Genomic DNA, 17,535 nt, shown 5'->3' with positions numbered 1-17,535 from the left:
CAGGAAAGGTGGATGAAGGGGGTATTGACCCGCAGTGGGATGTTGAAGACTGAGATAGAGGGGAGATTGTTAGGCAAACGAGGAAAGGGAAAGAACAGGATAGGGATGTTGGACGGGATGAAGTGAGAAAGGAAGTACTCAGAGATGAAGAGGAACCTGATGTAGAGTAGGATGTTGTGATTTGCTAGGGGTCACAAATTATTTAATTAGTTATTATGTCTATCCAAAATCCTACCTTATAGTGTGTGTTATTATCATTAATAGTTCGTTAAAAAAACAATATATATGTGTATACATATAATTTAAAAAAAAACTTTAAACATTTATTTGGCTGAGATATTCTTGCCGATACCTAATCACAAATATAGACACATACTTAATGTTCACTTCGTTTGGGGAACCGAACCCGGTGTCATCCCCTCCTTGAGCACTTGGCATGAGGCCCAGCTGGTTTCTTTGAAAACGCGTCTTTCAACAGCGCGCACCACTTTTCACTATTTACAATGTCATGGTAGGACGGCTCGCTGTCTCCGTCAATAGCTGATTGAGATCTAGCGCCGGTGGGGGTGGGAAGGAATAGCTTCCCCTAGTGGAAGGCATCGCTGGAGCGCCCCTAGTTCTCCGTGGCGGTGATCACCGCTTCTGGATTAATCTCCAGATCTTCTTTCCTCTCGTGGACCTGCACGTACTTGTAGTTCCACGACATCCACAGGAAAATGAGCATCACCGCTACCATTATGCCGGCGTAGAGGAAGTATTCGTAGGCCTGTGTATGGACAACGTAAGCGAGGTATTAATAGAGATTCCTCTAAAAGACAGTGTAAAGCAGTGGGCAACTTTTCGATGGTCATCGAAACACCTTCACCTGTAACTTTAAACATCGCGTAAGTTATTACTTTTTGAGGAGAAAATATCCAAATTAATACTACTGCTTGTAAATGGCTAAAAGGATGTTTCCAAAAGGTTGAGGATTAGAGCTCAGGGAACTTGGAGCCCAATTTTCCTTACAACCTATATTTCTTCCCATCTATCTGATATGCGACTTATCCAGTGGCATCCTTTCCAAAGATCTCGAGAAACTAGCAATAATTTGGGAGAGATTACTGTTTAAAGGCTACGTCACACGGCCCAGTTTCCCCACATGAAACAGTGACTCGCTTACGAAGCCATATGGTAATCGTATGATAACTGAACGAAAAGTTTTTCGAGAAATATTTTAAGATTTTTAAAAATTTTTCTCTATTTGTTTTTAGACCGATTAAAAGTCAGTTCTTCTCTCAGCTGTTTTCTGCTGCGCGACTAGAAAACAAGGTAACAATGGACGACAACGGTACATAAATATAAATAACAACGGAGACATAAACAGAAAGGATATTTTCATCACGAATTAGGAGGAAGAAACCATCTCTTAGCTTTTGTAAGAGCGGCATCGATTACTTACGCAATAAGCCTCTCCAAGGCATGTCATCTTATATGACTTTCCAAAAGTTGTGTATCGTGTCAAAGGATTCCTGGATATAATTCGCGTAGTGGAATCGGATTTTTTCTCGAGGTAAACGCTGTGCGAGAAGAAAACGACCCTTTGAAACGACCTTAACAATCATCTTATTTGATAATTAACAAGGCCTTGATGTTCCTCTACTACTTTGGAGTCGTAATTGTCAAGGCGAGTATGTATATTCCATCTTCTTTTAAATATTTATTTGGCTTTGCCTCCCTAACTCAAGATTCATGAGGCTGCACTCTAGCGTGTATCGTACTCTAATATCACAATCACGCCTCTACCACATGTTTAGCTGTGGAATGCAAGTCGTGGGGGAAAATAGCGAATACCCTAATTCTTTATCGTACAACTATCAATCTACTTCCGTATAATTCTGCACGCGCGCTGGCAATTTTTATTCCTCTAGCACCGACGTTGGCTCAAAGATGCGACAGGGCTTTGTTAAGTGCGTGGCGAGAAATAGCTATAGGTCACCAACTATATTTTCACATTAAATCTCACCTGTTTGTCAAAAATCTTGAGCTCTTCTATGATGATGATGATCATGTTTCCTATGGAATCTGTGAAGAGCCACGCAGCGGACACGACGGACTTCATGCTCGCCGGCGCCTGAAATAACAATTGTTACACTTTTCAGAATCTATCTTGTTCATAATTAAAATTTATATTGAAGGAAAGAAAAACCCGGTTTCACGTTGGTCTTCAGGTAACATGTACATGGGTCACATGTAGGGATTTTCTTTTCGATTTTCTTATTTTGAACGAAGACACAAGTAAAAAACATTTTCTACAAATTGACCTCAGCTAACTTGATAAAATTGAGACGTTGGAAGAAAATAAAATGATCCTAAAGTATTTTTACTATATATATATATATATATATATATATATATATATATATATATATATTACAATGCACAGTAACACACAATATAGAAACAAAAAAAGAAGAACACTCACCCGTTATTACTTGATATTTCGACGGAAACAACCCGTCTTCATCTGAAGATATAGAAGTCCATTATATATATATAATTTCCCACGCTGCGACCACAGAAAATTTAAAACTTTCTCTTCGTTAGTGTCTATTTTGTGTGTTTCTATGTTTTTGTCTGTTTCTACTAGTGCTAAATTTAAAACATTATTATTCACGTCCTTGAGACTTTCAAAAGTGTGATACATAAATTATATATATATATACTATATAAAAATATAAGTATATATATATATAAGTATATATATATGTTTATATATAAGTGTATATATATATAGGGTTCGTCCGGAAAATAAGTGTACTGATTTTTTCCTGCCGCTCCAGGCGCGCCCAGCACCGCTCTGACGGGCTGCGATTGGAGGGGGGTATGTTGGCAAGCGACGCTGAAAAAGGCAGTATGCTGTGGTGTAGTGAGGAGCTCTGTTAACGCGAACCTCCACGCTCGACCCACGTCACGGAACGCGATGCCGAAGTTTTTGAGCAGCGTTATTCCATCAGATTTGCGGTAAAGCTTGGGAAATCGTCTACCGAAACTGTCGGTATGATTAACCAGGCTTACGGGGAGTCAGCCATGTCCAGAAACATGATCTTTCGGTGGCACAAGATGTTCGTGGAGGGCAGAGAAGAGGTCGACGACGACCACGGCCTGGACGCCCATCAAAGACACTCACCGACGAAAATATGCGAAAAGTTCGCGATGTACTGAACTCTGATCGTCGTCTTAGTGTTCGGATGATAGCTGAGCAGTGTAATGTGCCAAAAACAATAGTGCACGAGATTATTAGGCAGCAATTACAGATGCGAAAAATTTGTGCAAAGTTGGTGCCGAAAGTGCTCAGTGATGATCAAAGACTCAATCGTTTGGAAATCGCGATACAACTTGCGGATCACTGCAAAAATGATCCACATTATTTTAAAAGAACGTTGTTTCGGGTGACGAGACGTGGATCTTTGAGTACGACCCGGAGTCGAAGAGACAAAGTGCGGAGTGGCACACCCCATCATCACCCCGTCAAAAGAAAGCTCGCATGAGCAAATCTCGGATCAAGGCGATGCTCGTTGTCTTTTTTGACAAAAGGGCAGTCGTCCACTACGAATTTGTACCTGAACGACAAACTGTAAATGCTGCATTTTACGTCCAAGTGCTTCAGGCTTCGAAAACGAGTCGCCCGCGTCCGGCCAGCGATCAAAAACATCTGGCGGCTGCATCACGACAATGCGCCGTCTCACACCGCGCTTGTCGTGTCGGACTTCTTGGCCAAGCACGGCGTGGCAACGCTGCCGCACCCGCCCTACAGCCCGGACTTGGCACCACCGGACTTCTTTCTGTTCCCGAAGATAAAGAGGAGTTTGAAAGGAACGCCATACGGGACTTTGGACGCCGTCAAAGAGGCCGTGACGACGTGTCTTCGAGAGGTTCCCGATGATGCCTTCGCGGGAGCGTTCCAGGAATGGGATCGCCGCTGGAACAAGTGCATCGACTCACAAGGGTCCTATTTTGAGGAATATTAGCTTAAGATATGTAAAAGTGTAATAATTTATTTTCCTGACCTCAGTACACTTATTTTCTGGACGAACCCTGTATAAATAAATACTACGAATCAGCCCCTTTCTCCCACATTTTCCTAAACATTTCAATAGTTCCGCGGAAATGTTATCCACCCCCACGGCCTTATTTAGTTTCATCTTCCTTTCTATCCCATCGTCGAGTATGCCTGGACCTAAGCTATCTTTCTCTATGTCATGTTCCTTTTCTATGTCTAACTTGTTGTTCTAAGTTCTTTAGTACACGGTTCTTCTATATATTCCCTCCATCTCTCTTGGATCTTTCCTGTGTAAACTATTATCTTACCCGCCTTATCTCTAACTGTTAGTATAGATCTCCCTTTCTTACTTACCGATAAAGATTTTACTTTGCTATACATCGCACCAATTTCACCCTTCCTCTGGAAACTTTTTATATCCTCGCACTGCATCTTGCAATATGCTTCCTGGTGATAACTAACCCCTGTCTCCTGCAGAATTCACTCTTTCTCCCCGCGGTCATTCCTCGTGCCTAAACCGTAGTCCCCCTCCTCACCGCCATCTTTTCCTTTGCCTGCCGTCACATTCCAATCCCCCATCACTATCAAATGTTTCCCTGCAGGGACACACGCGATTATGTCCTCTAATTGATCGTATATCCTATCGACCCCTTCTTCCTTATGGTTGCTCGGTGGCATGAATACCTGAATAATAACTAAGTTCGTCGGTCTGCTTTTATCTCCACTAGTAGTATTCTATCCGTTACCTGCTCTTTGTTGACTATCTTTTAAAGAAATTTGCCACCGAACATTTATTATAATTTAATGCTAATCCCCATTTAGAACACCATTTAGTAATGCACTCTAAATCCTGCACCAGAATAAAACCATCCTCAACCCCAGATATCTCCCGATGGATCACCGTGTCATCCGCGAACATTCTAATCTTACTTTTCACTTCGCGGTTCAAGTCGTTAACAAAAATCAAGAAAAAGCAACGGCTCGATTACACTTCCCTGAGGTACCCCCTAGGCCACTCGTACGCTGTCGAAGCTAGCGCTGTCAAGGACTACCTTATGTTCCCGCTCTGAAAAAAAGCCAACATCCCACTACCGATCAAAACGTCCTTCAACCATTTTTCCTGCCTCCATAGGATTTCTCCCAACGAACCCGTCTCCTCCCCCACCATGCCCAGCACTCCCTCATTTGTTTTCTTCTCGGTCCATTTCACAATCTCCATCCTTATCCACCCCCACATTTCAAAAACCTCCAGTCTACGCCTATCTTCCTGCTTCAGTGCCCACGTTTCTGCGCCGTGCATAGCTGCGCTCCATATCAAAGTTTTTACGAGTCTTTACATTACATCCTTACTCAACGTCCCTGTCATCAACTCCCTCCTCCTTATGAAAGACTCTTTGCCTAGCGCAATTCTTCTCCTTGCGTCCCTACTACTTTGACCGTGTTGGTCCAAAACACTACCGAGATACGTAAACTGCTCCACCTGCTCCAGTTTTTGCCCACCTATTTTCTACATCTACATCTACTTAATACCCCGCAAGCCGCCGCAAGGGCGTGTGGCGGGGGGTGCTAGGACACCACCCATAATTTAGAAAAGAAAAAGAAAAAAAAACGCATGCAATAACGACAAAATCATATATAAAAAAAAACATGGCATACATTCATGCATGAACACTTACACCCCACACACATGCAAACACTCAAACTACCAACTAACATACACATGCACCTGAAAGTATACCTAACATCTCTATAGTGTTTAATTTTGTTCCGACTTGTAAATTCAACGTTTTTAATATTTCTAAAGTGACTTCGGTTTCTTGCTATTATGATTACTGATTGTTCGGGGAAAGAATGAGTATTTGTACCTATCTGTCTTGGAATCTATCTCCCTTAGTTTATCTTTGTGGTCTGATCTACCTAAGTAGTGTGGGGCCATTATAATTCCTTCAGTGTCATATTTAAACTCGTTTGTTCTGAACCTTTCTAAAAGTCTAAGCCTCGCTTGTTCTCTCCGCACTTCAAGTGGTTCCCAGCCTAAATCCCCTAAGAGACCTGTCACACTTGTGTTTTTATCATAACAATTTTTACGAATCTAGCGGATTTTCTCTGGACTTTATCTAATTCTTTTTTTAATGTTAAGCTGATTTTAATGATAAGCTTAGCCTTTTTCTTTCTAGAAAATCGCATAACCTTTGTTTTATTAATATTGATTCTCATCCCATGCCTGTCGCATTGAATGTCCAATTCACTCAGCAATGCTTTCAGTCCCTTGGCTGACTGACAAAATAAGCTTGGTCATATAGCAAACCTAACTGATTTTACGAATTTCCCGCCCACTTTCATTCCTACCTACAATTCTTCCCATGCCTCTTTAATCATTTCCTCTGCATACAGGTAGAACAGCGACGGTGATAATGGGCAACCCTGCCTTACACCTCTTCCTAACACTGCCCAACCGGACTCCCCGTTCCCCACTCGCACCTGTGCCGTCTGAGACATGTACAGGTTGCGGATTATCCTCCTTTCCCTCCAATCTATTCCTATTTTCTGCAGTATACACATTAGTTTTTCCCAATTCACTCTATCCAAAGCTTTTTCGAAATTTACGAAACAGGCAAATACCTCCTGGTTGTATTCTATATCCCTCTCGATTAATAATCTCATTACTGCAATTGCATCACGCGTACCTCTTCCCTTCCTAAACCCAAACTGATCATCCCCTAAATAATCATTTACCCTACTCTCTATCATTTTGTGTATGAGTGTATGATCCTGAGAACAACATTAGCTGCGTGGGATATCAAACTTATTGTCCTGTAGTCCTCACATGATGTCTTTCATGAGGCTCACATGATATTTACCCAATTCATCGCGCCCTTGTTTATATCTACGACCTTTAATTTAAGAACAAGTTTACCATGGGGAAGCTTATCAAATACCTTTAGAAGATCGCATCCACTTGCCTACCTCTCTCACCTGATAAAAGTAAATCATGTGTAAATAATCCTAATTGGGTTTCGCAGGAGCGGGTTTTCCTGAATCCGTGTTGATTGTCACTTAAAAAGTTAATATTGTCAAGGTGTCTCATTATGGAACTGACAATTATATGCTCTAAGATTTTGCAACCGATAGAAGTGAGAGATATAGGTCTGTAATTACTGGGGTCCTACTTGTCACCACTTTTAGAAATAGGCGTTATTTGCGCGGTTTTCCAATTCTTAGGGACCTTGCAGTCTGTGAGGGATTCTTTAATATAAATTCAAGGTACGGGGCAATGTTAGGAGCTAAATATTTTATCACCCTGGCTGCTATATTTTTGGACCCGGGGATTTGTTGCGTTTAATCTCTTTGAGCAATTTGACAATTCCTTGTTGGTCCGCTGTTATTTTTTTCCATGATTTGAGTATGTTTTGTTTCTTGAAAATGTGCGCTGGCAACACGTGAAAATGATTTGGAAGAATGAATTTAGGATGTTAGCTTTACCTTCACTGTCAGTATGAATTATATTATTACAATGCCTTAAGCAAGCCACGGTGTACTTACCCCCTTTTACCTCGCTAATATACAAGACCAGAAAGCTTGCGGTTTGTATGACCAGAAAGCTTTGGGGTCAGTGTCCAAATATTCGCTAAGTACACAACGTTAAAAATCTTGTAAGGCGCTACGTAATTTTGTTTTGGTTTCAATTTTAGAGGATCTATACTTGGCTAATAAATGTTCCTTCCACTGAATAAGATGATTGTGCGCCATTCTTTGGTATGACGTCCTCCCTTTGCCACTTTATCTGTTGCGTAAATCCCACGGAGGAGAACCCTTATGATGCTCAACCATTGCGAATTGCAAAATCACTCCCACTCACACAAGCTGTGCCCCACTCCCTCCGACCAAAACCATCACTCCCCTGTCCATCTGCAGCACATAATTCCTACCCATAGTGTAGTCCACTCTTAAATCGCTCCTTTAAGATATTTTTTCCATCTCCAAACCGACAGGAGGACCATCTACTTCTACATAATACCCCGAAAGCCGCCGCAAGGGCGTGTGGCGGGGGGTGTTAGGTCACCAACCCTAAAGAGGAACAATACCGCATGCAAAACAACAACGTGGAAAATTACACCCACAGCAGCGTACACACTCATGCAAACAACCCTTCATCCAACACTAAAGCAAACATGTATACCGCAAAACAACAAAAAACTGCACCCCAGAATGCAGCACGAAAGCCATCCTACAACACTCAAGCCAGGACACAACAAGCAAAAATGTGAAACACCACTACCACATGAACATGCACCACAAAACACTCTACCCCCCGAGGAGACTGTAAAAGGCAGGGAATGCGACCCAACGTTGCAGGTAGCAGGAATTTCCCCCCGCGGAGAGGGACGAGGGATTGAAAGGGAGACTTAAAAACAGATGAACAGAACACTAATGAGGTCATTCGGAAAGAATGGCCTATGATAACAAAATTCACGAGGTTAGTAGAAGAGCATGCATTTAAGTAGAACTAATTATTTTTTAGACACCGAGGGTGGCAAGTGGAATTTTTGCTATCTATAACCCTGCAGTTGCTATCCCGTATTGCCCGTGGGAAGAAGGAGTCTTTGAGTCGGCCAGTTCTGGCATCTATTTCCCGAATTTTATATTCCACCAACCTTTTTTATAGGACCACCAACATTTTCTTTGCATGTCCATGGATAATTTCGCTGTTCAATTTTCTTGTTGTTGGGATCGCATTCGAATGCATTCTCGTTCAATTGTTTGGGTCAACTTCCCCATTTTGACAGCGCAGGGAGCCTAACACCCTCTGGGCCGTCGCCCCTACCTACCTGGGTGAAGGCGAATTCCAAACCCGTGATGGAGAACATGATTTCGCCCGCCGTTATTATGATGTACTGAGGCAGCAGCCACATCATGTGAATATTGTTCCTTGGCGTCACCTCTATCAGCTCCATTATCTGGAAATAAGAAGCGTTGTTTTTTAATTTGAGCCCTCTCACCGACATTTTGAGTTGGCATCATTATTCTTAGCTCTTTCACTTTACTTACGTATTCTTTTCCCCTTTGTTGGACGATTAAAGTATAAACTCCTCCTTGGTAAAGTTGTATTTGGCCAATTTTATCAACGTTGACGGGATGTCTTTCAACGTAGACGGCATACCTGTGAGCGGGAAAATAAATCATTTATTCTCGTGGCTTCATTTACTCGTTTATCGCTTCATTTACGTATCACCATTGCTACGATGATAATGTAATAGCGCGCCGATTTCCTTGATTCTGCTTTAATATCTTTTGAGCATAAATATTTTGAAATAAATCAAATCACTCCAAATGTAGAACAGCAGCGAAACTATCTGCTCGTCCGACGAACTCAATAAATTTAATTCTTAATTTTAATTAACACCTTCACCGCGGCACCATTTTGTCGAAATAGTTCCCATTGAAGAAAGTATTCCATATCTATTAAAAAGCAAAAAAAGTTGGTCGAAGTGGCCATTTTTATACTACTATATGCTGTCAGGCCTCATTTTATCTATACCAACCATCTTAATTATCATGGGAATAATAATTGAGGTGGTTTTCCGTTGCACTCCTCAATAGTGTTTTTAACGTGACACCATCACTCAATGGCCTACTGAGCGCTCCTCGTAACCGGTTTGACCCACCAGAGACTACCTGCCTGCCAGCTTGCTTCTTGGTGCTTTTGGTTTTAGTGAAGTGTAGTGTCAACGTATACGTTGCTTCGTTTATATAGTTTTCGTTTTGTGTGTTGTTTGTTAACCGTAGTGTGTGGTAGTAGTAATTTATTTAGTGGATTGTGGTGGTTTTTGTCCTTCGACTCTGATTGGTGACCGCTGAGTGCTTTCCTTTTTCTTACTATCTTTTTTCTTGGTCCTCTGATAACCAGACCTTACTCAAGCATCGTTTTTTCCACTTAGGCTTCATATTCAATTCTAAATCGTAACTTATTGTTTGAGCTAAAATTAACTAACCCCTTTTAGAAATTTTACCATAGTGTATACAGGTTAGCTTTTGTTGGGAACTCGGTAGTTAAATTAGGATGGCTTCATCCAGGTCTCCTGTTGCCATGCTCGAAGGCACTGGCGAATGCGGCTTTAAGGGCCCGTATCGTCATGCTGGAGAGAATGGTGCGGGAGCTTCGATCGGAGATCGCCGGCCGGAGGGCTCCCCTCAGGAGAGATGGTGCTCAGGGTGGGAATACGAAAACCCGCTACGCCCATAGGGGTGCACGGATTCGTCCGAATGCAACACGTGGCTGGGCGATTAGAGACCTACCCCGTGTCCCATCTCTCAACGAGGGAGTGTCTCACATCCGTAGGTCGGACGATTGGAGGGTCGTCTCTCGGGGCAAGGGGAAGGTAACGCTGCGGCGAGGATTGGAATCTGCGGTGGCAGATACCATCCCCGTCTCCAACAGGTACCAGGTGCTGTCGGATGACAGCACCACCGTACCTGCAGCCCCTACCCCTACTCCGAGGGCACTGCCTAGGGTAAGGCATCAGCGGTCGGGGATGGAGGGAACCGTTATATTAGGTAGTTCAAATGTCCGGCGTATAATGAATCCGCTGCGGCGCAGAGTCCAACAGGAGGGAGGTGTTGGATTCTTGTCGTCCTGGTGTATACCAGGCGGCGGGGTACCCCAGGCGACGCTGGCGGTGAAGGCGGCCGTCAGTAATACGGGCTGCTCCAAGCTACGCATTGTGGCTCATGTCGGGACAAACGACGCCTCGGAACGTGGATCTGAAGAGATCCTGCGCTCCTTTAAGGAGATGCACTCGGAGGTGAAACGAGTCGAGGCAGAGTTAAAGGTCCCAATTAAATTAAGTATATGTAGTATTGTGCCGCGTGTAGACCGCGGAAGGCTCGTTTGGAGCCGCATTGAGCGTTTAAATCAGAGATTGCTGGGATTTTGCCGGGGAATCGGAGCGGACTTCGTTGATCTGAGGCCCGTCCTCTCATCGTGTCGGGTACCCCTTAATCGCTCCGGGGTCCATTATACTGCCGAGGCATCGCAGTTGGTAGCGCGTAGGTTACACGAACACGTTTCGAGGGTTTAGCATAGCTGGCAGGCAAGAGCGTAGGTCATATATTGGGGAAAATAAAGTAGAATCTAGCGCTTTTTGTCAATTCAGTTCAGGTAATGCCTCTCAAATCCCCAAAAAAATTGAACAAACAAACACTTGCGTTAAAACAACATATAACCCACGTAAATTTAATAAAATTGGTGCCTCTACATACATAACAGATAGCAATGCAAGTGAATGTAATTCTTTTGTCTCTGTTCACCACGAATCGTCTCAAAACAGTTTTGTTAGCGTACATAAAACCGAAAAACAAGAAGTTATTAGCCATATTAAAATTATAACATTAAACTGCCGTAGCATTAGAAACAAAATATCGGATATTGAACATATTTTTGTCAGTACAAACGCAGATATAGTAGTTGGAACGGAAAGTTGGCTCACGGGAGATATAGCAAACAATGAGGTTTTTCCAAACGGTTTCACAATTTACAGAAGGGACAGACCAAATAGATTGGGTGGGGGAGTATTCATTGCAGTAAAGTCACATCTTAGTAGCCAACGATATGAATGCGACGTAGATGACATAGAAAGCGTTTGGTGCAACATTAAGGACTACAACGGCAGAAGCCTATTCGTGTGTTCATTTTATAGACCCCCAGATTCTAACACAGATGTCCTACACAAGCTCGACGAACAAATATCCACTATCAGCAGCAGACATAGCAACAGTATTATTATAATCGCTGGCGACACAAATCTACCGTCAATTGACTGGGACAACTACTGCGTAGGAAAATCTGCCAAAAACAGAGATGCATGCCAAGAACTCCTTCATATATTCACAAAATACTCCTTAGAACAACTTGTGAAATCACCAACACGGGGCCAAAGCATACTAGACATTTTTGCGACATCTAAGCCCGAAATCATTACTAACATTGAAATAATAGACGGAATCAGTGACCATAAGGCTATTCTTATAGAGTTAAAAACTAAGTTCGTCAAAATAAACAAAGAAAAGCGTAAAATATACCTATACAACAAGGCAGATTTTAACGGACTAAGAGAATATTTAAAGATAAAATTACCAGAATACAAGACAAAAACACTGACAACAAATACAGAGAACACTTGGAATTATTTCTTAAATATTTAACGCGAAGGAATGAAGACGTACATCCCGTCCAAACTCAAATGCGACAGTAAGGAACCTAGATGGTACAACGTCCAACCAACAAATCCAAAGTCATTCTGGTCCTATGTTAGGGAAATACAGGGTAAACGTCCCACTGTTCACTCTTTGAAGACGGAAAATGGAGAAATCATTACAGATAGCGTGAAAAAGGCAAATATTTTAAACCATTTTTTCCAGAGCGTCTACAACAAAAACACAAACGCACCAAATAATCCTCCACACCCACCCGGGGAACACATGAGCGATATTACACTGACCAAGCAGGGAATAGTACATCTGCTCCGTAGTATCAAAGCACACAAGGCACCTGGTCCGGAAGAAATACCGGCTAGAATATTAAAGGAATTAGCTGAAGACATTGCCCCGTTTTTACATATTGTTTTTCTAAAATCGATAGAAGAAGGCTCAGTGCCTCGCGACTGGAAGCTAGCCCATATAACTCCCATCTATAAAGGCGGCGATTGGGATAAACCAACCAATTACCGACCCATTTCTTTAACATCGATCTCTTGTAAAATATTGGAACACATTATTGTCACTAACATTATGAAATTTCTTGATAGTAGGAAAATACTAATCCACAACCAGCACGGCTTTAGGAAAAGCAGATCTTGCGAAACACAACTTGGTCTCTTCATTCACGATATACTTAGATCGGGAGAAAAGAACACACAAGTCGATGCAGTATTCCTGGATTTCAAAAAAGCCTTCGACAAAGTCCCACACAATAAATTGTTACATAAACTTAAATACTATGGGATCAATGAGAAAATAATTAATTGGATTAGAGACTTCTTGTCAAACCGCAAACAAATAGTAGTCATAGATGGGTTGTGCTCAACGGATAGAGATGTAACTTCGGGCGTCCCCCAGGGAAGTGTAATAGGGCCTCTTCTGTTCTTAATATAGATAAATGACTTAAGCACACACGTTAGTAGCAATCTAAGGTTATTTGCTGACGACACGGTGATATACAGGGAAATAAGGAGCCAACTAGATCGCGAGCTACTCTCTAGAGACTTAGACAATATCTCGGAATGGTGCAATAAATGGGGATTAACTCTTAATATAGATAAATGCGCAGTTTTGAAATTTTGGAATAAAGGAAGCGAGGAACAGGATATAAACTACAAAATAGAGGGTTCAGTATTGACTACGGCTAATCAAGTTAAATATTTGGGGGTTGTTCTAACACCACGCCTTTCATGGGGAGCACATATCTACATCTACATCTACTTAATACCCCGCAAGCCGCCGCAAGGGCGTGTGGCGGGGGGTGCTAGGACACCACCCATAATTTAGAAAAGAAAAAGAAAAAAAAAACGCATGCAATAACGACAAAATCATATATAAAAAAAAAACATGGCATACATTCATGCATGAACACTTACACCCCACACACATGCAAACACTCAAACTACCAACTAACATACACATGCACCTGAAAGTATACCTAACATCTCTATAGTGTTTAATTTTGTTCCGACTTGTAAATTCAACGTTTTTAATATTTCTAAAGTGACTTCGGTTTCTTGCTATTATGATTACTGATTGTTCGGGGAAAGAATGAGTATTTGTACCTATCTGTCTTGGAATCTATCTCCCTTAGTTTATCTTTGTGGTCTGATCTACCTAAGTAGTGTGGGGCCATTATAATTCCTTCAGTGTCATATTTAAAGTCGTTTGTTCTGAACCTTTCTAAAAGTCTAAGCCTCGCTTGTTCTCTCCGCACTTCAAGTGGTTCCCAGCCTAAATCCCCTAAGAGACCTGTCACACTTGTGTTTTTATCATAACAATTTTTGACGAATCTAGCGGATTTTCTCTGGACTTTATCTAATTCTTTTTGCCAAATTTTCTCCCACGGACCCCAAATACTTGCGGCATATTCCAAATGAGGTCTAACTAGAGCAAAATAACACCTCTCTTTAACTTTTTCATTACATTTCCCCACCACCCGTTTTATGAAGCCAAGTTTCTTTAAAGCTGATCCGCATATTGTCTTGATATGTGCTCCCCGTGAAAGGCGTGGTGTTAGAACAACCCCCAAATATTTAACTTGATTTGCCGTAGTCAATACTGAACCCTCTATTTTGTAGTCTATATCCTGTTCCTCGCTTCCTTTATTCCAAAATTTCAAAACTGCACATTTATCTATATTAAGTGATAATCCCCATTTATTGCACCATTCCGAGATATTGTCTAAGTCTCTAGAGAGTAGCTCGCGATCTAGTTGGCTCCTTATTTCCCTGTATATCACCGTGTCGTCAGCAAATAACCTTAGATTGCTACTAACGTGTGTGCTTAAGTCATTTATGTATATTAAGAACAGAAGAGGCCCTATTACACTTCCCTGGGGGACGCCCGAAGTTACATCTCTATCCGTTGAGCACAACCCATCTATGACTACTATTTGTTTGCGGTTTGACAAGAAGTCTCTAATCCAATTAATTATTTTCTCATTGATCCCATAGTATTTAAGTTTATGTAACAATTTATTGTGTGGGACTTTGTCGAAGGCTTTTTTGAAATCCAGGAATACTGCATCGACTTGTGTGTTCTTTTCTCCCGATCTAAGTATATCGTGAATGAAGAGACCAAGTTGTGTTTCGCAAGATCTGCTTTTCCTAAAGCCGTGCTGGTTGTGGATTAGTATTTTCCTACTATCAAGAAATTTCATAATGTCAGTGACAATAATGTGTTCCAATATTTTACAAGAGATCGATGTTAAAGAAATGGGTCGGTAATTGGTTGGTTTATCCCTATCACCGCCTTTATAGATGGGAGTTATATGGGCTAGCTTCCAGTCGCGAGGCACTGAGCCTTCTTCTATCGATTTTAGAAAAACAATATGTAAAAACGGGGCAATGTCGTCAGCTAATTCCTTTAATATTCTAGCCGGTATTTCTTCCGGACCAGGTGCCTTGTGTGCTTTGATACTACGGAGCAGATGTACTATTCCCTGCTTGGTCAGTGTAAGATCGCTCATGTGTTCCCCGGGTGGGTGTGGAGGATCGTTTGGTGCTTTAGTGTTTTTGTTGTAGACGCTCTGGAAAAAATGGTTTAAAATATTTGCCTTTTTCACGCTATCTGTAATGATTTCTCCATTTTCCGTCTTCAAAGAGTGAACAGTGGGACGTTTACCCTGTATTTCCCTAACATAGGACCAGAATGACTTTGGATTTTCCTCAAGATATTCGCTTAGCATTTTAGATTTGAAAGAGTGTAGTGCTGTGCGCATAATACTTTTCGTCCTACTACGACATTCTTTTAGTTGCTGTTTTGATGTATTCACATAAATTATATCGTCACTTTTTAAACTCTTTTTGAAATTTGACTGTAGCTTTCTTTGCCTTCTTAATGCCGATCTGACTTCCCCGTTGTACCATCTAGGTTCCTTACTGTCGCATTTGAGTTTGGACGGGATGTACGTCTTCATTCCTTCGCGTAAAATATTTAAGAAATAATTTCAAGTGTTCTCTGTATTTGTTGTCAGTGTTTTTGTCTTGTATTCTGGTAATTTTATCTTTAAATATTCTCTTATTCCGTTAAAATTTGCCTTGTTGTTTAGGTATATTTTACGCTTTTCTTTGTTTATTTTGACGAACTTCGTTTTTAACTCCACAAGAATAGCCTTATGGTCACTGATTCCGTCTATTATTTCAATGTTAGTAATGATTTCGGGCATAGAAGTCGCAAAGATGTCTAGTATGCTTTGGCCCCGTGTTGGTGATTTAACTATTTGTTCTAAGGAGTGTTTGGTGAATATATGAAGGAGTTCTTGGCATGAATCTCTGTTTTTGGCAGATTTTCCTACGCAGTAGTTGTCCCAGTCAATTGACGGTAGATTTGTGTCGCCAGCGATTATAGTAATACTGTTGCTTTGTCTGCTGCTGATAGTGGATATTTGTTCGTCGAGCTTGTGTAGGACATCTGTGTTAGAATCTGGGGGTCTATAAAATGAACACACGTATAGGCTTCTGCCGTTGTAGTCCTTAATGTTGCACCAAACGCTTTCTATGTCATCTACGTCGCATTCATATCGTTGGCTACTAAGATGTGACTTTACTGCAATGAATACTCCCCCACCCAACCTATTTGGTCTGTCCCTTCTGTAAATTGTGAAACCGTTTGGAAAAACCTCATTGTTTGCTATATCTCCCGTGAGCCAACTTTCTGTTCCAACTACTATGTCTGCGTTTGTACTGACAAAAATATGTTCAATATCCGATATTTTGTTTCTAATGCTACGGCAGTTTAATGTTATAATTTTAATATCAGGACAATATGCGGATCAGCTTTAAAGAAACTTGGCTTCATAAAACGGGTGGTGGGGAAATGTAATGAAAAAGTTAAAGAGAGGTGTTATTTTGCTCTAGTTAGACCTCATTTGGAATATGCCGCAAGTATTTGGGGTCCGTGGGAGAAAATTTGGCAAAAAGAATTAGATAAAGTCCAGAGAAAATCCGCTAGATTCGTTAAAAATTGTTATGATAAGAACACAAGTGTGACAGATCTTTTAGTGGATTTAGGCTGGGAACCACTTGGAATGCGGAGAGAACAAGCGAGGCTTAGACTTTTAGAAAGGTTCAGAACAAACGAGTTTAACTATGACACTGAAAGAATTATAATGGCCCCACACTACTTAGGTAGATCAGACCACAAAGATAAACTAAGGGAGATAGATTCCAGGACAGATAGGTACAAATACTCATTCTTTCCCCGAAGTCACTTTAGAAATATTAAAAACGTTGAATTTAAAAGTCGGAACAAAATTAAACACTATAGAGATGTTAGGTATACTTTCAGGTGCATGTGTATGTAAGGTGTAGATTGAGTGTTTGCATGTTTGTGGGGGGTAAGTGTTCATGCATGAATGTATGCCATGTTTTTTTTTGAGGATATATGATTTTGTGGTAATTGCATGCGGTTTTTTTTTCTTTTTCTTTTCTAAATTACGGGTGGTGTCCTAACACCCCCCGCCACACGCCCTTGCGGCGGCTTGCGGGCTATTAAATAGATGTAGATGTAGATGAATGGCCGCCCCACCGGGGTCAGACGCCATTACAGCCGCTTCACTAAGAAAAAGGCGCTGCGTGGACTACCTTTCGTCTAGCTCCTAACCTTCGGCCTATGGGTGAGCCTACCAGGAGTATGGGTGAGCCCACCTGCAGAGCTCCAGGGGTTATCGGAATGCAAACTTAACTGTAGAGTAAATTTGGGTAGTACAGGGGACGCTTGAAGGGGAAGGGGAG

At 41.6% G+C, this 17,535-nt stretch overlaps 1 protein-coding gene across 1 annotated transcript in view; it reads right to left on the bottom strand.

The window, feature by feature from the left end:
- Nucleotides 1–613: 613 nt before the first annotated feature.
- Nucleotides 614–17,535, bottom strand: part of LOC139691055 (peptide transporter family 1-like) — a 49,112-nt gene continuing 32,190 nt past the window's right edge. Inside the window, exons 12-15 of the mRNA XM_071588784.1 lie at nt 9,092–9,203; nt 8,872–9,000; nt 2,006–2,113; nt 614–766 (exon numbers count right to left, since the gene is read on the bottom strand). Of these exons, the coding sequence (XP_071444885.1) occupies nt 614–766; nt 2,006–2,113; nt 8,872–9,000; nt 9,092–9,203 (502 nt within the window). The remainder of the gene's footprint in view (nt 767–2,005; nt 2,114–8,871; nt 9,001–9,091; nt 9,204–17,535) is intronic.

Source organism: Hetaerina americana, unplaced genomic scaffold, assembly GCF_022747635.1.
Source record: "Hetaerina americana unplaced genomic scaffold, ioHetAmer1.1.p SCAF_3, whole genome shotgun sequence".
In the NCBI taxonomy this organism is placed as follows: Eukaryota; Metazoa; Arthropoda; class Insecta; order Odonata; family Calopterygidae; genus Hetaerina; species Hetaerina americana.
The sequence above is the reverse complement of the archived record's forward strand: the minus strand, read 5'-3'. Positions and strand labels throughout refer to the sequence as shown.